The sequence below is a fragment of the Ornithorhynchus anatinus genome, chromosome 2 (assembly GCF_004115215.2).
Source record: "Ornithorhynchus anatinus isolate Pmale09 chromosome 2, mOrnAna1.pri.v4, whole genome shotgun sequence".
NCBI classification, from domain to species: domain Eukaryota; kingdom Metazoa; phylum Chordata; class Mammalia; order Monotremata; family Ornithorhynchidae; genus Ornithorhynchus; species Ornithorhynchus anatinus.
The window spans coordinates 112,790,569-112,817,908 of record NC_041729.1 but is presented as its reverse complement, the minus strand read 5'-3'; the positions used below and the strand labels follow the sequence as shown (position 1 = coordinate 112,817,908).

The 27,340-nt window shown below is 43.9% G+C and overlaps 1 protein-coding gene across 1 annotated transcript in view; it reads left to right on the top strand.

The window, feature by feature from the left end:
- The window catches only part of WBP4 (WW domain binding protein 4), a 39,829-nt gene that overhangs the window by 5,782 nt on the left and 6,707 nt on the right, over positions 1-27,340 (top strand). The window contains exons 3-8 of the mRNA XM_029058759.2: positions 7,316-7,378; positions 7,458-7,581; positions 9,516-9,719; positions 16,658-16,704; positions 19,099-19,174; positions 25,399-25,574. Of these exons, the coding sequence (XP_028914592.1) occupies positions 7,316-7,378; positions 7,458-7,581; positions 9,516-9,719; positions 16,658-16,704; positions 19,099-19,174; positions 25,399-25,574 (690 nt within the window). The remainder of the gene's footprint in view (positions 1-7,315; positions 7,379-7,457; positions 7,582-9,515; positions 9,720-16,657; positions 16,705-19,098; positions 19,175-25,398; positions 25,575-27,340) is intronic.

Here is a 27,340-nt window from a genome sequence, read left to right as displayed (position 1 = left end):
CTTTCACCAAGTCCTGTCATTTCTACCTCCACAACCTCTCAGAATTTACCCTTTCCTCTTCATCCCAAACTGCTACCATGCTGATCTAAACTTTTGTCGTATCCCACCTTGATGCCCACTCAATTGAATTTATTGAGTGCTTACTGTATGTGGAGCACTGTACTAAGTGCTGGGGAGCATACAGTATAGCAATATAACAGACATAGTCCCTGCCCACAATGATCTTACAGTCTAGAGATGGAGACAGATATTAATGAAAATAAATAAGATGACAGATATAATAGTGATGGTCCTTGTTAAGCGCTTACTATGTATCAAGCATTGTTTTGAGTCCTGAGATTGATGTAAGCTAATCAGGTTGGACAGAGTCCCCTGTCCCCCATAAGGCTCACAGTCTTAATCTCCATTTTATAGATGAGGTAACTGAGGCCCAGGGAAGTTAAACGATGCACCCAAGGTCACAGAGTAGACATATGGCTGATCTGAGATTGGAACCAGGTCCTTCTGACTCCCAAGACCTGGCACTGTCCACTAGGCCATGCTGTACATAAGTGCTGTGGGGCTGGGAGAGAATGATGAATAAAGGGAGCAAGTCAAGGTGGCTCAGAAGGGAGTGGGAGAAGAGGAAAGGAGGGCTTAGGGAAGGCCTCTTAGAGGAGATGTGCTTTCAGTACGGCTTTGAAGGTGGGGAGGGTAATTGTCAGATAAGAAGAGGGAGGGTGCTGCAGACCAGAGGCAGGACATGGACTGAACTAGAGGTTTGTGGCACGAAAGACAAGATTGAGATACAGGGCGAAGGTTAGCATTAGAGGAGCCAAGTATGCGGGTTGAGTTGTAGTAGGAGTTTGGTGGGTGGGGGCAAAAGGATGGAGTGCTTTAAAGTCGACAGTGAGGAGATTCTGTTTGTGGAGCTGGATGGGCAAACCACTGGAGGTTCTCGAGAGGAAAAACACGGTCTGAACGTATTTGTAGAAGAATGATCCACGCAGCAGAGTGAAGCATGGGCTGGAGTGGGGAGAAATAGGAAGCAAGGAGGTCAGCTAGGAGGCTGTTACAGTAATCAAGAGAAGCATCGTGGCGTCGTGGAGAGAGCGCGGGCCTGAGCATCAGAAGGTCATGGGTTCTAATTCTGGCTCTGCCATTTGCCTGCTGTGTGACCTTGGGTAAGTCACTTCACTGGGCCTCAGTTACCTCATCTGTAAAATGGGGACTGAGACTGTGAGCCCCATGTGGGACAGGGACTGTGTCCAACCCGATTTGCTTGTATCCACTCCAGCGCTTAGTACAGTGCCTGGCACATAGTAAGCACTTAACAAATACCGCACACACAAAAAAACAATGGGCTAGAATAAGTGCTTGGATTAAAGTGGTAGGAGGAAAGGGCAGATTTTAGCAGTATTGTGAAGGTCGAACCGACAGGATTTAGTAATGGATTGAATATGTGGGTAGAGTGAGTGAGAGAGAGGAGTCAAGAATAATGCCAAGGTTATGGGCTTGTGAGACAGGAAGGATGGTGGTGCCGTCTACAGGGTCCAGATCATTTTTCTAAAAACTTTCAGTCCACATCTCCCCTCTCCTCAAACTTCCAGTTGTTGTCTGTCCATCTCATTGAACAGAACTGTCATCTCTAAGGCATTCAGTCCCCTTGCCCCTTCCTTACCTCCCTGACCTCTTACTGCAAACCAAGCTGTCTGTACACTTTGCTCCTCTAACACCAGCCTATTCACTGCACCTCAGACTCATCTGTCTTGCCCACATTCTCCACCTGGCCTGGAACTCCCTTTTTCCCCACTTCTAAAGCCCTACTAAAATCACATCTTCTTCAAGAGACTTTCCTTGACTAAGTCCTCATTCCCTCTATCTGCCCTCTCCTACACTGCATATACACATGGATCTGAGTCCCTTCAGGACGTAATATCCACCCCCAGTCATACATACAGCACTTATGTACTAATCCTTATTCTCTGCCATTTCCCTTATCCATAATTTGTTTTGTCTGTTTCCACTTCTAGTCTCTACGCTCCTTGTGGGCAAGGATCATGGCTAGCAACTCTATTGAATATTACTCTCCCAGGTACTCGGTGCAGTGCTCTGCACACAGAACAGGTTTGACAAATACTACCGATAAACTGACTGATAAGTAAAGTCCTCACTGAGGCTTTCTTCTATTCAGTGTCAAAAAAATGGAAATTGTTCATTATTAACATGTCCAGAATTAACTTCTTCTATTGCTTTGGTAAAATACCCCATATATTCCCTGTTTAATTCAGAACATGGTGGGAAATTTGATTAGCTTCCTTAGCAAATTTTCAGTCTACAGTTATTTGCTAAATAAATCTATAGTGTGTTCTTGCAAAACCCCATGTTTTCCACAATCATTTTAGTGGGAAATAAGGGGTTAAGGGAGAGGTGGTTCAGAAACCATTGAAATAGTTCCTGATTTCTGGCACACTGAGAGAAATCAAGAAGATGTAGAGAAGAGGAAAATATTACAGAGAAGCAGGGTGGACTAGTGGAAAGAACAAAGGCCTGGGAGTCAGAGGACCTGGGTTCTAATCCCAGTCTGCCACTTATCTGCTGTGGGCCCTTGCACAAATCATTTAACTTCTCTGTGCCTCAGTTTCCTCATCTGTAAATGGGACCACAGTACATGTTCTCCCATCTGCTAGACTATGAACTCCCTGTGGCACGGAGACCATTTTCCAACTGATTACCATTCGTCTACCCCAGCACTTAATATAGTGCTCTGTAGCGTGGCTCAGTGGAAAGAGCACGGGCTTTGGAGTTAGAGGTCATGAGTTCGAATCCCAGCTCTGCCACTTGTCAGCTATGTGACTGTGGGCAAGTCACTTAACTTCTCTGGGCCTCAGTTACCTCATCTGTAAAATGGGGATTAAGACTGTGAGCCCCATGTGGGACAACCTGATTCCCCTATGTCTACCCCAGCGCTTAGAACAGTGCTCTGCACATAGTAAGCGCTTAACAAATACCAACATCATCATCATCATTAATTTATTTCTGTCTATAAATGTCAGGGTCCCCTTCTAGACTTGAGCTCAGGGTGAGCAGCGAAAGTATCTGTTTATTGTTGTGTTGTACTCTCCCAAGCGCTTAGTACAGTGCTTTGCACACAGTAAGTGCTCACTGAGTAGCTATGATGATGATATAGAGCTAAAACCTGAGGTGAACTGTTGTTTGTTTCTCTAACGTTTAGGTGAACTGTTGTTTTTGTTTCTCTGACATTTCTCTGACAATTAAAAGTGGTCATTAACACCTCACAGAGAACCAGTTTGCATAGTTTAAAGTCAATGGATAGTAAACAATTGCCATTGTTCTGGTGGAAGGGGCCCAGCTCTAAGATTCGGAATGCCACTCCCTGCTCACAAAGCTGGGGAATGAATGCCTGCTCAGAAGTGGTGAAGGCTGGAGAACCCCCTGGGTTGTTCCCTGACAGGAGAGTGGGTACAGTAGGGATCTAAAAAATAAAATGGTTATCATAGAGAAGCAGCGTGGCTCAGTGGAAAGAGCACGGGCTTGGGAGTCAGAGGTCATGGGTTCAAATCCCGGCTCAGCTGTTGTCAGCTGTATGACTTTGGACAAGTCACTTAACTTCTCTGTGCCCCAGTTACCTCATCTGTAAAATGGGGATTAAGACCATAAACCCCGCGTGGGTGGGACAGCCCGATCACCTTGCATCTACCCCAGCGCTTAGACCAGTGCTTTGCTTAAGCGCTTAACAAATGCCATCATTAGCAGATACCAAGAAAGCTGCCTGCAGCCTTAACGCGAGTGGGCACTTCAACTATAAGTGGATTTTTCAGGTAAAAAAAAAACCTATGCATGCACTTCACAGTATGTCTTACTGTTGCCCATCTCCTCGCTGGTTTTCCAACAGGAACATGGCTTACAGTGGGAGAGAGAGCAAATGGCAGTCAACAAACTCTCTCTACAATCAATCAGTTGTATTTATTGAGCACTTACTGTGTGCAGAGCACTGTACTAAGCACCTGAGAGAGTACAGTGTAACAGAGTTGGTAGACGCATTCCCTGGCGACTACAATTCAGTCAGTGTGATTTAGTGAGCACTTACTATATGCAGACCACTGTACTGAGCATGACCTGATTATCCTTTATCTACTCCAGCTCACAGGACAGTGCTTGGCACACAGTAAACACTTAAATACCACAATCATATTAGCAATTATTAGTGTAACCTAATTCACAGCTGAACTACGGTATTTATGTTTCTTCGTTCTTCCATCAAATCTTGAAATAATAGAGTGCGTGGCACCTAGTAAGTGCTTAACAAATACCATTATTATTATTATTATGAAAGATGTGTTAAAAGCAGAAATGATGGCACCTTTACAGCATAGCCACATGCGTACTTCAAAAAGTAAATACCGCGTGGGGACCTGGATCATCTGATAGTTAGTCATATGCCCATGACGTCTTATGGGATGCTGTGCAAAGCAGGTTTGTCCTGTCTTTAAAGGTGGCAGGGCAGTCTCTGATTAAAAGGTACCTCCTTGGGTGCGTCCACATTGCTGCTCAAGGGAAACCTGCCCCGATTTATAGAGATACATAGCTCTATAAATAGATAGCATTTTTACTAGATTTTTAAATAGGTGCTTTTTAAACACCATTAATATAGCAGCCCCTAAATGCCTGTTTCATGAGTCATTTAATCAATCAATGGTATTTACTGAGCACTAACTGTGTGAAGAGCACTGAATTTAGCGTTTGGGAGAGTACAGTACAGCAGAGTTGGTTTACACATTCCCTGCCCCCAACCAGTCTAGAGGGGGTGGTGGATACTAAAATAAATTACAGATATGTGCATAAGTACTGTGGGGCTGAGGGAGGAGTGCATATTAAGTGCTTAAAGTGTACAGATCCAAGTGCTTAGGTGATGCAGAAGGAAGAGGGGAAATGAGGATTTAGGTGGGAAAGGCCTTTTGGGGGAGATGTTTTAATAAGTCTAAATATTTTTGGCAGTAAGCACATTAAGGGCAAGGAAAATGTCAACCAACTCTGTGTTCTACTCTCCCAATAAACCCAATTGATTGATCTGCCATACTGAAGCCACATTCCCCCCAGGAATACAGTCAAACAATCATTGGTGTTCATTGAGTGCTTATTTTGTTCAGAGCACTGTACAAGATTCTTGTCCTCAAGAGTTTGCTGTCTGGCAGGGAAGAAAGGCAATAAAATAAATTTCAGGCAAAGGAGGCAAAGTATAAGGGTATTTACATAAGTGTAGTGGGGATGGGGTGAGAGCCAAAGGGCTTAGCCAGTGGGAATAAGTACATGGGTGTGGGGGTAGGGAGGGTAACTAGGGTGGGAGAATGAGAAGTTAGGAAGGATGTCCTGGAGGCGATATGACTTCAATAGGGACCTGAAGTTGGGGAGAGTGCTGATCCTTTGGATATGTTAGGGAAGAGAGTTCCAGGCAGGACGGAGGGCATGAGCGCGAGGTCTGAGTGGCTAGAGAATGGAGTGAGAGACTGTAAAGCAGGTTGGTATTAGTGGAACCAAGTGTGCAGGCTGAGCTGGAGTGGGAGAGGTTAAGGGGGAAAGAACTGATTGAGTACCTTGAATCTAGTGATGAGAAGTTTCTGTTTCATGTGGAGATAGATGGGCAACAACTGGAAGTACTTGAGGACTGGGGAGATGTGCGAAATGACTTTAGAAAAATAATCTGGGTAGCAGAATGAAGTATGAACTGGAAAGAGAGGAGAGGCTGAAGACAGGGAGGCCAGAGAGGAAGTCGATGCACTAGTCAAGAAGGTATATGACAGTTAACAATATTCTTCAGTAGTCATTCTAAAAAGACTCTGGTAGAATGTGCCACACTGCCAAACTGTGAGATGCCACCATAATTACCAAAGTCTTAAACATTCACCTTTCTTCTTGAAGATGTCAGTTGTGGCATCTTTAAGGTCCAGTACACTCTTCTCCATGATGTAAAAGTTTGTACAAGTGCTTAAATAGCATACCTCTTCAGTGCTTGAAGGTCTCAGTGCACATGCTAACAAATTCAGGTGTTTTGCCATTTTTCTTGACTCTGCCATGTCAACTTCCTCAACAATTCGAATGAGGCCCACAATTTCATAATATGGGTAGATTCGTTATGCTTTGTAGAACCTCGTCTTCAACAATAATAATAATAAGAAGAAGAAGGTGTGTTAAAGAGATCAAGGAAATGTCATCTCTGAAGAATTCCCTCATTGACTGTGAGCCCTGTGTGGATTAGGGATTATTTCTAATCTGATACTCTGGCATCTACCAGTACTTTTAGCACAGTGCTTGGCAGCTAGTAAGTGTTCGATAAATCCTGGAACTGTTATTGTTCTGGCATTGCATCACTTATCACAGGTGTCTTTTAACTTAATGTGCATATTACTACACTCCTTCCAGAAGGCTTTCTTGTCAGGAAGGGCAGCAAGACATTGTTGCCGCCTCTTTTTTTGATTTGCAGTATATAGTACTCCCTGGTGCTGTTTCTAGTAGAGCAGTTTTGGCAGTTTCATCTACTCATACGGTGGCTAACAAATCGCCATGTTAAGTGACTGCTTCGTAGAAATACCCACGCACCACTTATGTTGGCTGTTGTAAACTGGGTTCTTTATTGTAATAGAGCTGCTGTGACGTTGCTGCAGAGCTTCTCGTAACATTAAGCCTCTAGTCTTGTGTGGGAAGGGAACGTGTCTAACCAACTGCTTTGGATTGTACTCTTGCAAGCTTGGGGGTGCTTAATTCAATGCTCTGCGCATGGCACTCAACAAATACCATTGATTAAACCGAATTGCTGTTTTAGAAGCCTTCAAACTCAAAAAGCAGAGGATTTGAGCTGACATTAGATCTCCTAGGCCATAAAACCCTTGTGGGAAGGAAGCATAGCCTCTAGATTATGAGCTCCTTGTGGGCAAGGAATGTGTCTACCACCTCTTTTGGTTTGTACTCTCCCAAGCACTTAGGACAGTGTTCTGCACACAATAAGCGCTCAATAAAGAACATTTACTGATATCACGAGCATATACTTCCAAATTGAAAGCATCAAGTCTTTTCCGTCTTTTGTGTGTTCCACAAAGTCCTGCAATAGGCCCTGTCAGTACTATTGAGAGTGTGAGTGAGGAACTAAAAATAACACGCTAATCTACTTCCTGGCACCCTTTTTGTGTCTTAAAAGTGCTATTTTCATTTAAGATAAATTTTGTGCTTTTTTATCTTTCCCTTCTCACATGACCTCCTCCCCTTGTTCTCGTGATGACTGTATCTCTTATTTGCCTGTTGTTGCTTTTTTTTTTTCAAGAGTGTTGAATTTCATGAACGAGGAAAGAACCATAAGGAAAATGTTGCAAAGAGGATCAGTGAGGTAATTTGGATTTTTTGTGGTTTCTCTAAGCTATGTAAATTTTAGTCTTTTGCCTCACTTTGACCCTTTCTTTTCATAGATTAAACAGAAAAGCCTGGAAAAGGCAAAAGAAGAAGAAAAAGCATCAAAAGAGTTTGCAGCTATGGAGGCTGCTGCTCTGAAAGCATACCAGGAGGATTTGAAAAGGCTTGGAATCGATTCAGGTAGAAAATTTTGCCAACATGCTTTCAAAGTAGCATCAGAGAGGATAGTGAGCAGGCTCTTGTTGTTTCCAGGGTGGAGTTCCCTAGTGGGGGTTAGACATGAAGAAAACGCCCTTGATATTTTTCTTGGGGAGGTTCGTCCAAGCGAGCCACCAGGGTTTTCCCAACGACTTTTTGTTTTACAACTTCTTTTTCCATCTCGTAACCCCTCTGTCCAGCAGGAACAGCCATGCTGCCTCCACAGGTGCCTTTGAGGAAGCCGGCTATTTCGCATGTGAGCTAGGCTCAAAAATGTATTTCTGGGATGCTGAAGTTGCCCGTTTTGTCTTTGATTAACTTGGATCTCCCCCCAGTGATTAGTACAGGGCTTGGTACCTAGTAAACATAACAGATACAACAATTATTATTTGGAGAAGCTACTCTTGGTAAATGCGAGTAACTAGAAGCAGCGTGGACTAGTGGAAAGAGCACAGGCCCTGGAGACAGAGGACTGGGGTTCTAATCCTGGCTCTGCTGATTGCTTGCTGGGTGACCTGAGTCAAGTCACGTAACATCTCTGGGCCTCCGTTTTCTCAACTGTAAAAATTGAGGGGTTCAATACCTGTTCTCTCTCCTAGTTAGATTGTGAGTCCCATGTGGGAACGGGTACTGTGGTCCAACCTGATTAACTTGTAGTAATAAATAATAATTATGGTATTAATTGCGTACTGTGTGCCAAGCACTGTTCTAAGCACTGGGGTAGCTATAAGGTAATCAGGTTGTCCCACATGGGGCTCACAGTCTTAATTCCCATTTTACAGATGAGGTAACTGAAGCACAGAGAAGGTAAGTGGCTCGCACAAGGTCATAGAGCAGACAAGTGGTGTAGCCAAAATTAGAACCCATATCCTCTGACTCCCAAGCCCGTGCTCTTCCCACTAAGCCACACTGATCCACCCCAGTGCTTAGAACAGTGCTTGACACATACTAAGCACTTAACAAGTATCATAAAAAAACTTTTTCTCTCTTCTACCGCCAAAGTGAATTAGTCAGTAGTGGTCATAAGAAAAAAACATACTAGTTAGTAGTCACTGTACAGTCTCTACCCTCACCAATTCTCAAGTTCCTTTGTCTGACCACAACCTCCTCATCTGCCTTTTCTTCCACACACCTCCTCCCCATAAATCTGTCCTGTTCCCCCAGAGAGACCCCCAATCTTATGACCCCATCCATTTGTCTCAAGTCATCTTGCCGCATTTAGCCTCCATTCCCTTCCCTTGATGACCAAATTGATGCCCTCAACATCACCCTCTCTACTAAACTAAACTCCCTCACTCCCCAACCCTTCGTCTTCTTCCCTGACTGAGCCGCCTTTTGCTCTTTCCCCTCTCCCTTCTGCTTCATCCTGACTTGCTCCCTTTATTTACTATCCCCCCCAGACCTCCCTCAGCACTAATGTACATATCTTTATTTATATTAATGTCTGTCTCCCCCTCTAGACTGTAAGCTCATTTCCGTTATATTGTTGTGTTGTACTCTCCCAAGCATTCAGTACAGGGTTCTGCCCACAGCACGTAATAGTTAGGGTTGATTGATTGAGCATAGATCTCGCAAGGGTGTTGGGTTAGAAAGTGGTGGAAGAAAAGGAGAGAAGCAACTTCCCTGAGACCCCTGGCTAGCTGTCATTGCTTTTGGCAGAGTCTGGGAACCCTGTTGACCCAGAAGTCTATTGTCTGTCACCTCCTCCAAGCCTCAGGCGACAGGACATACCGTAACATTTCTTTGCTCTTAATTTACTGTCATTGTCTTGGGGAAAACTGCTTCAATATTGAGTTTCCCAGTCAAGAGAGCCTGATCAATTCTCCTGGCTTTTACCCTCTGGAATGAAAGGATTTGACCAGTCTTAAATGCTTTTGATGGGTGATTCTTTCTTTCCTCCCTTTCCTTTTCTGAAGAAATTACAGCTCCCAGCATAACACCAGTAGCAACCCACACCGTAGCAACCCGCACTATCTCACCCAGCACAGCACCAAGTCAGCCGAAAGAAAAGAAAAAGAAGAAGAAAGACCCTTCCAATAAGCCATCAGTTGGAGCTCATCAGTGGATAGAAGGCATGTCCTCCGAGGGCTACCATTATTACTACAACACCGTGACAGGAGGTAAGTAAATCAAGTCTAGAGATAGTTTAGGGGCAGTCAGTAATCAATGGTAGTCTCTAGCTTTGTGTTCTTTTGAAATAAAAGGCGAGTAGACAGTTCCTTAGCCTCCGGTAAAACCCTGAGCTCTGAATTTATCCCCAAATACTAGTCTGATCCTTACTGGCACTGAGAGGGTTAGGTCGAGAGAGCAAGTGTTGACCACTTAAGTGTCTGATGAGAAAACTCTGCAGGCTCTTCAACATCCCAGAGACTCTGTAATGAGAATAACAGGGTTGAAAGAGAACTTCTCATTCTCTTTGCTCAAAGGAGGTATTTCTTCAGGGACCATCTTGTACTTCTCATTTCCTCCTGGCTTTAGGAAAAGTCTAAGGATGATAACATTGGGTCCGAATGTCAACGATTGTGTAAAGAGACTTGAAAATTCTATTCAGTGCCAAGATAGCATTTACTTTTCTATATCCTTCCTCTTTAAAGAGTCCTGCCATTACCTCTCAAAAAACAAAATTATTTATTCATAATTGCCTTCTTTTCTCAATATACCCCAAATGAAGACTCCATTCCAGCCAGGCGAACTATTTGTGCTCTACTACCCCTCTGTCCTTCACTCATTCCAGCTTCCAAGATACCACGTGTTCCATTAGTCGAACGTGGAACGCATCCTCCTCTGCCTTTTCATCAACCTTGTAACCCCGGACCTCCTCAGAGATCACCTCCACCTTAAAAACTGTCCAAATCATTCTCACCTGGCTTCAATCATTCCAGTAAACTTCTTTCCTCACCTCCCTCTCTCCTCCCCTCCCTGCCCTTCTTTTCTTCTTTCATATACATTACTTAAATTACTTATCTGGTGGTTGTGGTTTGTTATGTTTAGGTCTTTACAACGTTTATGTCCCATTTATATTAATAGGTATGATCTTACTTTTCCTCTATATTATAAGCTCTTTCGATGCAGGAAGTGCCTTCAGCTTCCCCTCGGAGCATGGGAAGCATTTAAAATTAGCCATCAGTATTTATTGAATGTCTGCTGTGGGCAGGTCACTGTATGTATACAGTGTTTACAATAAAAGTAGAAGATATGGTCCCTGCCATCAGGGAGTTTATAATAATTGAGGAAGAAGGCAAATACAAATTGTATGCATAGAATGGGAACAAGAGCAAAATCTTAGGTAAAGCTGGTACCAACAAAAGTGAGCAAACAAGTGAAATAAATAAGCTGATATTCACGTAAGTGCTAAGGGTGGCTGATGGGATGACATGACCAAGGAGGTGGGTATTCACCTAGAAAAGTCTCCTGAAAGTTGCAGCTTGTTAGGAGGGTTTTGCAAATAGATATGTGTTTTAGGGGATTTGGGGGAGAGGGGACTCCAATTGGTTGGATAGAAAAAAAGAAGAATGAGGTACAGTTAGTAAGTTAGCTTATCTTTAGATGAATGAAGAGGGTGAAGTGGAGTGTAATGGGAGGAAGGACAAGTAAAGTAAGGAAGAGGGCCCTGGGGGAGATTCTTGAAGCCAGTGATCAGACATTTCTGTTTAATGGGAAGAGAGACAGGCTTTGGAGGTTTTGGACAAGTAATAGTAGTAGTGTGCACTGTTTTAAGCCCTTGGGCAAACAGGACTGATTCATTCCCATCCACTAGAAGCTTACATTCTAATGGTGGAGGCAGACATTAGACTATGTACATATAAAGTAAACAATTTAAGTATTTGAATAAACAATTCAAGAACATTTGAAAAAGTACTGAAGATGATTATAAGTAACTGTCCAAGTAGCAGAGTTGCCCGTGGGTTTGTACAACTTGGTGTCCTGGAAAATAATTGAAGGAGGAGGTGGGGTTTTAAGAGGACACTGAATGTGAATAGCCCTGCGATCTGTCAGATTGGAGAGAAAAGTTGTTTAGTCCAGGGGAAGTGATGCATTCTGAACAGTATTTTAGGAAGATAGTCCTGTCAACAGAGCACATGAGGTAAGGAGGAAAGCTGGAGATCAGAAAACAAGGAAGGAGATGGGTAATCAGTGGTATTTATTGATAAATTAGAAGAGTTGGGTAGCGATGATAGTAGTAGTAATAGTATTTTTTAAGTGCTTTCTGTGGGCAAAGCATTGTACTAAATGTTGGGAAAAAATACACAGGTGGGAATTAAATGCAGTCCCTGTCCCTTTAGAGCAGTCACAATCTAAAATTGAAAAATGGGGAGGGGAATTGGCAACAAACAGATAAAGAGAGATGAAACAAGACATTAAGACAATAAAAACATGGGTGAACACACAAAAGAACAACAAAAATCAGTGGGATACTGTGGCTAGAGGACCAGAATTTCATCATAATCATCAGTGGCATTTACTGGGTGCTTACTGTGTGCATAGCACTGCACTAAGCACTCAGGAGAGTGCTGTAAAGTACAATTGGTACACACTTTCCCTGCCCACAAAGAGCTTACAGTCTAGAGGGGGAGACAGTGTAAATAAATTACTTAACACTTGTTGAGGTTCAGAGTCCAACATTCACAACCCGGAGGTAGCTGCGGGCACTGAGCCAGACTGGAGGTAGCCATGAATCCATTCAAGAAGGTCCTCTACCTGCCATTTCCTGAAGCTTTCAACTGGGCGAAAGCCAAGATGAAGTTGGTGCATTCACTCCTACTGTTTAGGGGTCCCCAGATGACCAGTCGTGTTGAGGTGTAGGGCGAATTCTCCGGGAAACGGTCCTGGAAAGTTTGCCCGTCCATGCCCTTCCCAACAAGAGCTTCATCAGGAGCTGGTCCCTGGCCAAGGAGCTGGAGGAGCTGCAGAGCCACCCAGAAAACAAGGCCACTGGGAACTGGCTGCCCTCACAGCTGGAGAAGTACAGCTTCCCCGCGGAGTTGCTCGTCCGGTGATGCCTGGCCAACGGCATCGATGCCGACTGCTTCATGGCCATGGAGAGTGACACCTAGAGCTCCGTCTCCACTTCAGCGGAGGACCCAAACCACAGCCATCTAGTGCAGTTCTCGTGAGAGGGGCTGCAGCGGGTTCACCCCTTCCGCCGGCCCTAAGCTCACCTTGCGACTGCGGGGTAGCAGAGCCGCTGTGGGGGAGCTGGCGTTTCCTACGGCTCCGACGGGACTTTGTTGTACACGCCTTTTTGCATTCAGTGCATGGGCTCCGGCCGGGCCCTCTCTGCGTGGTTATTTTTCATAACTCTGCTGGACGAGAAGACCCCAGTCCTATCAGTAACTGATCTTTTAGTTCTGCTTCTGGGGAAGCAGCATGGCTCAGTGGAAAGAGCCTGGGCTTTGGAGTCAGAGGTCATGGGTTCGACTCCCGGCTCTGTCACTTGTCAGCTGTGTGACTGTGGGCAAGTCACTTAACTGCTCTGTGCCTCTGTTACCTCATCTGTAAAATGAGGATTAACTGTAAGCCTCACATGGGACAACCTGATTACCCTGTATCTACCCCCAGCGCTTAGAACAGTGCTTCTGGGGAAGCAGCGTGGCGCAGTGGAAAGAGCACGGGCTTTGGAGTCAGGGCTCATGAGTTCAAATCCCAGCTCTGCCACTTGTCAGCTGTGTGACTGTGGGCAAGTCACTTAACTTCTCTGTGCCTCAGTTCCCTCATCTGTAAAATGGGGATTAAGACTGTGAGCCCCACGTGGGACAACCTGATTCCCCTGTGTTTACCCCAGCGCTTAGAACAGTGCTCTGCACATAGTAAGCGCTTAACAAATACCAACATTATTATTAGAACAGTACTCTGCACATAGTAAGCGCTTAACAAATACCAACATTATTATTATTATTATCTTTTTTGACGGTCAAATCTGAAATCCTACAGGGATCAAGCTTGATGTTGGGCCAGCTGTGTCTCACAAGGGGGAAGGATGGGCTCATCCCTTTCTCTTAGAAGCAGTGTGGTCCAGTGTGGAAAGAGCACAAACCTGGAGTCAGAGCGTTCTAATCCTGGCTCTGCCGATTGCTTGTTGTGTGATCTTGGCCAAGTCACTTAACTTCTCTGTGCCTCAGTTGCCTCATCTGTAAAATGGGGATTCAATACTGTTCTCCTTCCTACTTAAGGCTAAGCGCTTCATGTGCGACAATGACTGTGGCTGACCTGGTTATCTTTTCTGGTGTTTGGCATACGGCGCTTCACGCATATTCATTCATTCATTCGATTGTATTTATTGAGCGCTTACTGTATGCAAAGCACTGTACTAAGTGTTTGGGAGAGTACAGTATAACAACAAACAGACACATTCCTGCCCACAGTGAGTTCACAGTCTAGAGGAGGAGGCAGACATTAATATACATACATAAATAAATAAATTACAGGTATATACAGAGATATATACATATGTGCTGTGGGGATGGGAGGTAGGATGAATAAAAGAGCGAGTAAGAGCGGTGCAAAAGAGAGTGGGAGAAGAGAAGAGGGCTTAGTTAGGGAAGGCTTCTTGGAGGAGATGTGCCATCAATAAGGTTTTGAAGTCGGAGAGAGCAATTATCTGTCTGCTTTGAGGAGAGAGGGCATTCCAAGCCAGAGGTAGGATGTGGTGAGAGGTTGGTGGCAAAATAGGTGAGATCGGGGTACAGTGACAAGGTTAGCATTAGAGGAACCAGGTGGGCAGGGTTGTAGTAGGAGAGTAGCGAGGTGATGTAGGAAGGGTTAAGGTGATTAAGTGCTTTAAAGCCAATGGTAAGGAGTTTTTGTTTGATGCAGAGGTGGACAGGCAACCACTGGAGTTTCTGGAGAGGTGGGGAAACATGGTCTGAACGTTTTTGAATGAAATGCTTCAAGCAGCAGAATGGAGTATGGACTGGAGTAGGGAGAGACAGAAGGCAGGGAGGTGAGCATGGAGGCTGATACAATAAGCAAGGTGGGATAGGAGAAGTGCTTGCATAATGTGGTAGAAATTTGAACAGAGAGGAACAGGCGGATTTTGGTGAGGTTGTGAAGATATCACAATTACTATTAGCCTTCCCAAGATTTTGTTAAAGTACGCTGCAGCTGTTTTATCTTTCTCACCAGATTGGCACAGGGCAGGTTAGGATGGGGCTCCTCGGTGATACGGAAGAGAGCTGGTGCTGATTCCCTTGGAGGCAGCAGGGCTGTTCAGTAGAGGAGAATGCTGAGGGCCCTGGATGCTCTGATGGGAAGGTGGCGTATGGTTTCTCGGGGGATTCCCTCAGCCACGGTGGAGACCGAGGCCAAGGGGTGGGCTACTGAAGCTTAAGTCCCTGCAGCTTGGTATGGACAAGGTGTGTCAGGAGCAGGGGCCCTAGAAGTCACACTGGGAAGGGAGCAGAGGTGGCAGGCTTCCTGATGGAGAGAGAGGCTGCAGAGTGCTTCAGCTGCTTAAATCCCTACGATCCTGGAGGCACAGGGCATGTCAGGAGGAGGAGCCCCAGGTGTCATGATGAGAAGGCAGTTGGTCCCCAGAGGATCCTCCCAGCTGTCTGGTGGAGAGAATGGACCTGGTACTTTGGACCTGGGTGGTGACTGTGAGAATGGAGACCAATGGGCCAAACTAGGAAATATCATGGAGAAAAAAATGGAAGGATTTAGTGATGGATTAGATATGGGATGTGAGACAGAGGAGTTATACCTAAAGACTGAAAGACTAGAACAGAGAGGATAGTGATGTTGACCATGATGGGAAAGTTGGGAGGGGAGTAGGATTAAGAGGCAAGATGAGTTGCATTTGGGGCATTTTTCGTTTAAGGAGTTGGTGAGTCATCCATGTGGAGATGTGCCAGAGCCAGAGGACAATGCACAACTGCAAAGGCAGGTGAAAAATCAGCCTCTGAGGTCATTTTGATGGTTGTCCACATCGAAGAGGTAGTTTAAGAGAATGAGTATAGAGCTCGTTGTGAGCAGGGAATGTGTCTGTGATATTGTACTCTCCCAAGCACTTAGGACAGAGCTCTGTATTCAGTAAACCCTCAAAAAATATGATTGATTGAATGAGAAGAGTTGAGGACCCTTGGGGAATCACCACAGATAAAAGATGAAAGGGAGAAGAGGTGCTAGCAAAAGAGATACAGAAGAAGTGGTCTGAGAGGACGGAAAAAAGACCCAAGAAAAACATTCTTTATGAATCTGTCACCAGCTCTCTCCACTCCCACCCCCCGATTCTTAGATGGTGAACTCTTTGAGGTCCAGGGCCATCTGTAATTCTCACCCATGAAATTTTTCACAGTGCCTTGCACACAGATACTTGGCAAGATCTTTCAATAGGATGGTACCATAGCAATATAACGAAGCCTAGACTAGAGAGTTTTTAGGAGGAGGAAGTGGTCGATTGAGAGGCACCTGAAAGTTCAAGGAAGATTAGGTCAGAGTAAGAATCCATTAGACTTGTCAAAAGGAAGTCATTGGAGTCTTTGGTAAACATGGTTTCAGAGTGAAGGGGGCAAAGCTAGATGGCAGAAAAGAGTGTTGGAGAGGAAGCAAATGTCGTAAGTGTACCCATGCCCATTGAAGAACAGGGAGGCCCGGCAAAGAGGATATGATGCATTCGAAAGAAGCCTTTTTGAATGAAGGAGATTTTGAGCGTGTGGGAAAACAACCAAGTAGAAGCCAAAAGAGTGAGTCATTTTAAGATGATAGTAAAGGAGGGGAGGAAGTTGTGAACAAGTGTTTTGGGGAGGTGAGGGAGGGTGGGGTCCATAGCAAAGCAAATATTGAATTGATTCCCTATCCAAATAGTATTACTACTCATCTGATGCTCTTTGTTTTTTTGCATTATGTTTGCTTTAGTCGGATGTCTTCCTGCAATAATTTTCTGCCTTCTGCAGTTGTCTATTTATAATTGAGGTGGCACTCTCATCACTCTGGGTTTTCACTTGATACTGGCTGTTAGCCAACTATCTTAGTTGAATTTTGTCCATGGATCATATGATGTTTTGGGGAAAACTTTTTAAAGAACAGAAAATTGTTCACTGAAATATATCTTTGTTTTAAGACTCTCAATGGGATAAACCTGAAGGATTCCAAGAAACTTTCAGAAAGGTAATTGACTAATACGAGTTTTCTTATTTTTATGATTTTATCCAGAAAAGTGGTAAGCACTCTTGTTTTGTTTTATGCCCCATTTGGTATCCAAATCCAAACTACCTTCTCTGGACCTCTAAATCAACACCCTCAACACTGGCTTCTCCACAGAACTTAACTCCCTCACCTCACCGGCCCTCCACTCATCTTGTACCACTAACTCACAACCTTCACAGTGATCCCTCCACTGCTATGCTCCAGCTGCAGGCACTTGCACCACTAACCCACAACCTCCAGACATCAGGCTTTGTCCAACTCAAATTTGTCCTCACCTGCTTTAATTCTTCCGTCTTCTTTGCCCGACAACAATACCTCTCCATCCTTATTTACCTCCATACCATTGCCTGTCGCAGCTGTTTCAGATGTTTAACTCCCTCCTCAAACACCACCCCTGCATGTCCCGCCCCTGCATGTCTTTCCCCCCAGTGACCTGGTCATGTACTTTATTGCTAAAATTGAAACCATTAGGTATGATTTCCCTAAAATCTCCCTTGCCCCTCCTATAATTCCCTCCCTCTTCCTACCACTTCTTTGACTCCCATGTTTCCCAGCAACATCTCAAGAGATTTCCCACCTCCCATCAAAATCTACCCCATCCACCTGCACCTCCAACCCCATCCCTTCACATCTTATCAAAACATTCATCCCCTCACATCTTCTCTTCCAGACCTCCACCTTCAGCTGTTCACTTTACAGGGGCTGTCTCCTTCCCTACTGCTTTCAAACATAGTCTGAAAAAAAACCCTTCCTTGATCCCAAGGGCTCCTTCTAGTTATCACCCCATCTCCCTCCTATCATTCTTCTCCCAACTCCTTGAACAAGTTGTCTACATCTGCTGCCTCCACTTCCTATACTTCTGTTGTTTCCCTGACCCCCTCTAATCTGGCTTTGGCCCCTTTCACTACATGGAAGCTGCCCTCTCAGTGTCACCGGTGATCACCTTCTTGCCAAATCCAAGAACCTCTCTTGACTCCCTAATCCTCCTTGACTGTTCAGTTGCCTTTGACACTCTGTACCACCTCCTTCTACTGGAAACATTATCCAACCTTGGCTTCCCTGACACTTTCCTCTTCTTGTTCTCCTCCTAGCTCTCTGATCATTCCTTCTCAGTCTCCTTTGCAGGCTGCTCCTCTGCTTCCCACCCTTTAACAGTGGCAGTTCCTCAAAAGGCTGTTTTGGGTCCCCTTTTATTCTCCATCTACACCTACTCTCTTAAGAACTCCTTTGCTCCCATGGCTTCAGCTCTCTTCTCTATGTGGATGATTCCGAAATCTACTTTTCCAGTTTTGACCTATATCTTACTCTGCATCCTTAAATTTCATCCTGCCTTCAGGACATCACTTATCTGGATGTCTCACGAGTACCTCAAACTAATCATGTCCAAAACAGAACTCTTTATTTTCCCACCTAAACCCTGTCCTCCCGCTGTCTCTCCTAAAAGCAACACCACTATCCTCTCTATGTCACAGGTCCATAACCTTCTTCGACTCATGTCTTTCAACCCATATCTTCAATCTGTCAGCAAATCCTGTCAGTTGAACCTTCACAACATTGCTAAAATCTGCCCTTTCCATCATCCAGACTGCTTCAGCATAGCATTTTTTCTATTCTGTTTTGACTACTGTATCAGTCTCCTTGCTAGCCTCTCTGCTTCCTGTCTCTCTCCCTACTCTAATTCATACTTTAGTCTGATGCCTGGATCCTTTTCCTAACAAATGTTCTGTCTCCCACTCCTCACAAACCTCCAGTGTTTGCCAGTCCTCCTCCACATCTAAAAGAAACTCTTAACCATTAGCTTTAAAGTACTCAATCACCTTGCCCCCTCCTAACTCACTGCCCTGCTTCCAAAGCCTTATTAAAATCTAAGAGGCTACCCGCAGTTAACGTTTATTTCCCCTACTCCCTCTCCCTCCTGCATCACTTATGCACTTGAATCTGTACCCTTTAAGCGCTTGATATTCTCCCCATTCTCAGCTCCAAGGCGTATGCATATATCTGTAATTTATTTTAATATCTGACTCCTCTTTTAGACTCTTAAGTTTCCTAGGGGCCGAAAACACATCTTCCAATTCTGTCGTATTGTACTCTCCCAAGCGTTTCATAAGTTTGGGAGTAAGCGCTCGATAAGTATCATTGGTTAATTGTTGTGACAGCAGATTTTCTTACAAATAAATAAACCTTCTCCCAAACTGTGTTGTTGTGTCAGTGGGCTGGGAACGTGTCTGTCAACTCTGTTGTATTGTACTCTCTCAAGCGCTTAGTACAGTTCTCTCTTAGTACAGTTCTTAGTAAAGTAATGTTCAATAAATACCATTGATGGTGATATTCTATGTGTTTCTTTTTTTTTATTAGAGAACAGAAATGCCTCTATGGGTGGAAAGTGTAAGTGAAGATGGCTACACATATTATTATAATACTGAAACGGGAGGTAAGCAGTTGCCTTTTTATTTTGAAATGGTATGAACCTCAAAGTGCTTACTGGGTGGGAATGGGGTCGGATGCTCAGGTGGAGGGGGTGGATTTTGAGAGAATGCAGGAGATCTCCTCCTGAGATACTCCTGGGAAGGATGGAAGATTTGAAGAAGGGACTGGAGATGAGCAGAGGAGATTTTGGGGAGATTGTACCTGATAGTTTCAATTTTCCTCAATAAAGTAGTTGGCCAGGTTATTAGGGGCAAGGGATGAGGGAGGCGGCGGGACAGGGGGTTTGAGAAAGGAGTTAAATGTCTGGAACGGCAGGTGAGGGCAATAGGCACAGGTGTCAATAAGGATGGAGAAATAATTTTGCCAGGCAGAGTTAGAGCACACAAGGATGAACTTGAGGAGGATGAGATTGACCTGACAGATAGATTTCCCCCAGCAGCGCTCTGCAGCTCGTGCACAGGAGCAAAGGAGGAAGACTGTGGAGGCAATCCAGGGCTGTTAGTGGTATAAGATAGATGCATGGCCTAATGGAAAGAGCACGAGTTGGGAGTTAGAGGTCATGGGTTCTAATCCCAGCTCCGCCACTTGTCAGCTGTGTGACTTTGGGCAAGTCACTTAACTTCTCTGGGCCTCAGTTCCCTCATCTGTAAAATGGGGATTAAGAATGTGAGCCCCACGTGGGACAACCTGATTACCTTGTATCTATCCTAGTGTTTAGAACAGTGCTTGGCACATAGTAAGCGCTTAACAAATACCATTATTATTATTATTATAGGGGAGCGAGAGAGTTGAGTTTAGTAATAATCATAATAATTGTGGTATTTGTTAAACACCTACTGTGTGCACCAGATACTGTACTAAGCATTGGAGTGGATACAAACAAATCAGGTTGGACACAGTCCCTGTCCCATATAGGGCTCACAGTCTCAATCCCCATCTTACATATGAGGTAACTGTGACACAGAGAAATGAAGTGACTTGCCCAAGGTCACACAGCAGATAAGTGGCACAGCCGGGGTTAGACTGCTTTCTGACTCCCAGGCTCATGCTCTATCCACTATTCCATGCTGCTAGAGAAGGTGGTATTGAGGGTGTCAATTTTGTCATCAAGGAAAGGAAGTTTGGATATCGAGACTAATTGGGGCATGATGACTCAAAGTTTGATGGGGTCAAAAGATTGGAGGTCTCTGTCAGGGAACAGGACAGAATTGTTGGGAGGAGGTGTGTGGGAGAGATGGCAGGTGAAGTCGTGGTTGAATCGAGGGATTTCAGAGTTGGTGAGAGTAGAGATTGTACAGTGACTAGAGACGATATCAAGTGTGTGTCCATCTGTAATTTATTTATTAATGTGTGTCTCCCCCTCTAGACTGTAAGCTCACTGTGGACAGGGAATGTGTGGTGGTGTGTTGTACACTTCTAAACACTTAGTACAGTGCTCTGCACACAAGTGCTCAATAAATATGATGGACTGATTACTTGTCCAAGTTGGTGAGTGGGAGAGCTGGGTTGGAGCAGGAGGTCGATGGAGTTGAGGAGTGATAGAAAGCAGGTAGCCAGGAACATCTGTGTCGATATTGAAGTCTCCAGTGATCAGTGTAGAGATGGAGGAAGATAAGGAATAGTTCTGCATAGCTCTGAGCATTGTCTTCGAGGCATTTCTTCAGTTCTCTTCCCTCTTCTCTTCTACCTCTGCACCCCAGCTCACACTCCTTGCTCCACTTAAGCTAACCTGCTTACAGTGTCCTCTAGCTCCTTGCTCATACCCTTCCTCAGTTTGGAACTCTCCCTCTTCAAACTACCATCCAAACTGTTACCGTGCTAATCCAATCACTTATCCTATCCCCTTAATTACTGTATCAGCCTCCTTGCCAATCTCTCTGCCCCCCATCTCTCCCCACTTCAGTCCACACTTAACTCTGCTGCTTGGATCATTTTTTGAAAATTCAGTCCCATATTTCCTCACTCCTCAAGAACCTCCAGTGGTTGCACATCCACCTCTGCATGAAAAAAACTACTTACCTACCCTGGGCTTTAAAGCACTAAAATCACCTTGCCCCCTCCTACCTCATCTTGCTACTCTCCTAAAACAACCCACCCCATACACTATGCTCCTCTAATGCCAACCTACTCACTGTACCTTGATTTTGTCTGTCTCACCATCAACCTCTCACTGACATCCTGTCTCTGGTGTGGAACGCCCTTCCTCTTTATATCTGACAGACAGTTACTCTCCCCATCTTCAAAGCTTTATTAAAGGCACAGTTCCTCCAAGAGGCCTTCCCTGACTAAGCCCTGTTTTCCTCTTCTCCCACTCCCTTCTGTGTCACCTTGACTTGCTCCCCCTTCCCATCCCCACAGCACTTCTGTCCATATCTGTAAATCTATTTATTCATGTTAATATCCATCTTCCTTTATACTCTGAGCTTGTTGTGGGCAGGGAATGTGTCTATTATATTGTACTCTCCCAAACTCTTAGTAAAGCGCTCTGCAACAGTAAACACTCAATAAATATGATTGATTTATATCCACCATTATTACAGCTCTCCCCACTTGAAAGCCGTTTCCAATAGGGAAGCAGCGTGGCTCAGTGGAAAGAGCCTGGGCTTTGGAGTCAGAGGTCATGGGTTTGACTCCCGGCTCTGCCACTTGTCAGCTGTGTGACTGTGGGCAAGTCACTTAACTTCTCTGTGCCTCAGTTACTTCATCTGTAAAATGGGGATTAACTGTGAGCCTCACGTGGGTGACCTGATTACCCTGTATCTCCCCCAGCGCTTAGAACAGTGCTCTGCACATAGTAAGTGCTTAACAAATACCAATATTATTATTATTATTATTACCTCCTCTGGGAGGCTTTCTCCAATTAACTCTTCTTCTCCCTCGATCATGCCTTCCCAACTATAACCTCTGTAGCTTTGCTCCGCCTTTGCATTTAGTCACTCACTATTTCTGGTAGCACTGCAATACATATCAATTTATGTGTTCTGCGGTTTAACGACTGACCATCATCTATTTATCTGAAATGTAGTTTGTGCCTGTCTCCCCTGGTAGATTGTAACTCCCTGAAATGGGGATCATGTCTTCTATCTCAATTGTGCTCTTCCAAGGACATAGTTCTATGCTTTCCATACAGTAGACATTAATAAATATCGTGGCTTGATTCTTAGGTAAGAACTGGAAGGGGATTTTTTTTTCCTCTGTCTCCTTTGAGGTAGTAATAATATTTATTGTTTACTGTGTGCAGAGCATGGTACTAAGTGCTGGAAAAGAATTCACAAGTGGGAAGCAGACATGGTCCCCTGTTGATTAAAGAGTGACAAAAATCCACTAGATGTCAGTGTAGTTCAGCTAATGAAAATGAAAAATTTTCTCCATTAAAATTGACCAGCAAATCAGTCCATCAGTGGTATCCGTTGAGTGCTTACTGTGGGCAGAGCAATGTGTACTAAGCCCTATGGGAGAGTACAATACCATAGAGTTGGTAGGCACATTCCCTGCCCACAACAAGCTTACATCTAGAGGAAGCTTGTAGTTTAGCTTAGTGCTACCCCACTTTTCCTCATCTCCCACTCCCTTCTGCATCACCCTGACTCACTCCCCTTGCTCTTCCCTCCCTCCCTGCTCAATAGCACTTATGTATATATTGTAATTTTATTTATTTATTTTGATGCCTATTTATTTATATTGATGTCTGTCTCCTCGTCTAGACTATGAGCTCATTGTGGGCAGGGATTGTCTCCCATTATTGCTATATTGTACTTTTCCAAGCAGTTAGTCAGTGCTCTGCACACAGTAAGCGCTCAATAAATATTGAATGAATGAATTCTGTGCTAAACTAGCAAGAAACCTGTGCTTCACACTTATTATTATTATTGTATTTGTTAAGCACTTACTATGGGGCTCACAATCTTAGTCCCCATTTTACAGATGAGGTAACTGAGGCACAGAGAAGTTAAGTGACTTGCCCAAAGTCACACAGCTGACAAATGGCGGAGCCGGGATTAGAACCCACAACCTCTGTCTCATAAACCCGTGCTCTTTCCACTGAGCCATGCCGTTTCACACGCCAAGGACTATGCACACAGAGTCATGGAATGGGACATAGGGAGCTAAAGAAACAGGGATGAAAAAGGGAGACATGGAGAGGTAGGGAAAAGTGGAAATACAGAGAAGTAGAAATACATAGTTGGTCCATTCAATTTTCTGGAAACACTATGACATCCAAAATGCCTGGCTTGGGGCTTTTCCAGTTCCCTGCATAAAGGGTAGGCTTTGGCAGTGGCAGATTGGTGGGTGAAAGGGACAAGATATCAAGAGCTATTTTGTCCATGATTCCCATTTCTCCCAAGCAGCAGGGTTTACAGTAGGTACAGGGTGTGTGAGAGTTACAATAAGCACATGTCCTCTTGGGAGATACCCTTTTCAACCACTTGCCTCCTGTGTTCCATCTATGCCAGTTAAAGGGCATGGAATAGGTGACATGTCTTCCTCTGTGTGTTTGTGTGTGTATATATATGCATATACACACACATAAATAGAGGTTCATTATTATGCATAATTAAAGTTATCCCCCAGAAATGTATCCTCAGTATACTTGGAAGTCTTTGGAGACAGAAGCAGTGTGGCCTAGTAGATAGAGCACAGGCTGGGAGTCAGAGGACCTGGGTTCTAATTCCAGCCCCACCATTTGTCTGCTGTGATCTTGGGCAAATAACTTCTCTGTGCTTAAGTTACCACATCGGTAAAAGGGGGATTAAGACCGAGAACCCTGTGTGGGACATATTTAACTTGTATTTTCCCCAGCGCATAGTACAGTGCCTGGCACATTAGTGCTAAAACAAAATGCCATTAAAAAAAAATTGTGTGGCCTAGCAGGAAGGGCATAGGCCTGGGTTCAGATGACCTGGGTTCTTCCACTTGTCCACTCTGGAAACTTGGGCAAACCACTTCTCTGAGCCTCAGTTTCCTCATCTTTAAAATGGGATAAAATTCCTGTTCTCCCTCCCTCTTAGACCATGAACATGTGGGATATTGATAAGCAATATGATTATCTTGTATCTACCCCAGTGCTTAGTATAGTTCTTGATACATAGTAAGTGCTTAATAACCATTATTATAATAATTATTATTATTAATTTGCCGAGTTTCAAGTAGATTTTCACCCCTCCAGACTCAGACCCCTGTTGTGATCAATTTATTTTATTTTCTTGTGATTTTTTTTAGGTGTCAAACGTTTTAGGATAAGAGATGTTCAGCCTCTTTTTCTGTAAACCTTATGTATAGTTTACATGTATTTTAAAACACTCATAGGAGCTTTGTGTAATTGCAAACATTTTGCCAGTTCTTCCTTTGATGTCCAATGGAATATTCATTCATTCATTCAGTTGTATTTATTTAGCACTTACTGTGTGCAGAGCACTCTACTAAGTGCTTGGAATGTACATTTCAGCAACAGATAGAGACAGTCCCTGCCCAACAACAGTCTATCAACAAAAGATCTAGACAATACATTCAAGGCTTTCTTCATAGAACTATATCTACTCTGTCATCCAAGCTAATGGAGAAACCCCTTGACTGACACACAGAAAGTGCAGACCATGTATAGGAATGAAGAATTAAAATTTTAATTTATAAATATAATTAGAAATCAACATTCTCCAATGTGTATTTTAAAAAACACAGTATGAAATGTAGAAAGTGGGACAGCCAAAGGGTAGTTTGAGTAGTTGGTGATTATGATTATGGTATTTGTCAAGCACTGTACTAAGTGCTAGGGTAGCTACAAGTCAATCAGGTTGGCCACAGTTCCTGTTCCATTTGGAGCTCACAGTCCAAGAGAAGAGAGAACAGGTATTGAATCCCCATTTTGCAGATGAAGAAAATAAGGCACAGAAAAATTAAGTGACTTGCCCAAGGTCAAACACATTGCTCCCAGGTCCTCTGATTCCCAGACCCGTGCTCTTTTTACTAGGCCATACTGCTCTCAGAGTAGTTCTGTTCCCTTGTGGGAACATGTCTTCTCTGTTTGGAACTTCCCAAGGGCAGAGTACATTGGTGCACTGCACCAGAAGGACACTCAGCGTGTACTATATATGACTACTTCTAGTGTTCAATAAACTGGCACATACTGCTACAGTAATGACACCAGGTACTTTAAACAAGTGGTTTTACCTTAGGAATGCTTTCAGGACAAATCCTAAACAATGTTGATTATGAAAATGTGTTGACCAGAATCCAAATGGGAGAAACCTGATGATTTTGTTCCACATGCCGACCATTCAAATAATGAAGGCATCAGTGCACTTAAAAAATCCATTAGCGAATCCACTGAAGAACAAGAAAGAGAAGAGGGGGAGGAAAAATCCGAGGCCTCTACAGAAACACAAAAGAAAAAAATACAGTTTCGGGTAAGTCGCGTCTGAGGTGTCTTAGCTGTTTTTGTGTGTCTGAAGTATTTTCTGAGTCTTCAGTGAGTACAAAGCTCTGCCTTGTGTTCCGTGAGGATTGCAAAGGAAATCATTCTCAGTTTTGAGAAGCCTACAATATAAAACCCTTTAAGATAATAATTATAATTAATCATAATAATTATGGTATTTGTTAAGCTCTATGTGCCACACACTGTTCTACTCACTGGGATTGTGTTTAGAACACAGGTTGGACACAGACCCTGTCCCATATGGGGCTCACAGTCTTAATCCCCATTTACAGATGAGGTGATTGAGGCACAGAGAAGTTAAGTGATTTGGCCAAGGACATAAAGCATCCAAGTGGCGGAGCCAGGATTAGAACCCACGTCTACTGACCCCCAGGCCTGTGCTCTTCCCACTAAGCCATGTAGCTTCGTGTGAAGTTTTTTAAAGACATCATCTATTTCAGTCTGAGCATTTACAAGCATTCATAATTTTGTTTTGAGAAGTCCATATTAAAGAAGTTGTCTACCAACTCTGTTGTATTGAAGCACTTAGGACAGCACTCTATGCACAGCACTCAAATACCACTGATTGAAATGTCATTGACTTCAAAGACATTGAGGAGAAAAAATAATATAAGGATAGAAATATCTAATACAGTAAAAGAATAAGTTAAAAGGGAAGATTTAAATCAAAATTGCGGCAGCAGGGTTTAATCAGGGAAGCATCTTGGAGCAGTTGAATTGGAGCTGAGAAATGAAGGAGAAGCAACCTGGACTAGTGGATAGAGTACAGGTCTTGGAGTCAGAAGGACCTGAGTTCTTATCCCAGCTCTGCCATTTGTCTGCTGTGGACAAGACAATTTCTCTAAGTCTCAGTTACCTCATCTATAAAATGGAGATTAAGACTGTGAGCCCCATGTGGGATATGGACTGTGTCCAACTTGATCAGCTTGTATCTACCCTAGCACTTAGTACAGTGCCTAACACATAGTAAGCATTTAACAAATACCATTTTTAAAAGTGGGGAGGAGAGATGTACTATAAATAAAGGAAGGACTGTTTTCCATGCATTCAGTTTAGTTTGGGGTAAAAGGTTAAGAGATAGAAGGGGTACCTGATACTGGGAACAACAGGAAGAGAAGTAGCGTGGCGCAGTGGAAAGAGCACGGGCTTTGGAGTCAGGGCTCATGAGTTCAAATCCCAGCTCTGCCACTTGTCAGCTGTGTGACTGTGGGCAAGTCACTTAACTTCTCTGTGCCTCAGTTCCCTCATCTGTAAAATGGGGATTAAGACTGTGAGCCCCACGTGGGATAACCTGATTCCCCTGTGTTTACCCCAGCGCTTAGAACAGTGCTCTGCACATAGTAAGCGCTTAACAAATACCAACATTAAGGAAGAAAATTTTTATTATATTTGTTGAGTAGAGATGAAAGATGAGCCCAAACAGATAAGATGGTGTATTTTACCTGAGTCAGGTGTTATAATCCCCTCTTTCCAAAAGCAAAAGTTTTGAGGTTTTGAAGTTTCGAAGAAGTTAAGTTGGCCCAAAATTGTGTTTTCAGTTGGCATCACAGCCTCGCTTTCGGCCCAGTGTGTTCGCCACTACACCCACTTCCTTCCTAATGTTCTAATTTCATATGTAAAACAATGCATAAATTTCAAATGACAGATAATAACTATATGGCACTAATGCTCTTAGTTTCAATTTGTTAAAATTGCTTTCCTGAAGCATTTTTTTAAAAGTCCCTGAACCTGGAATAT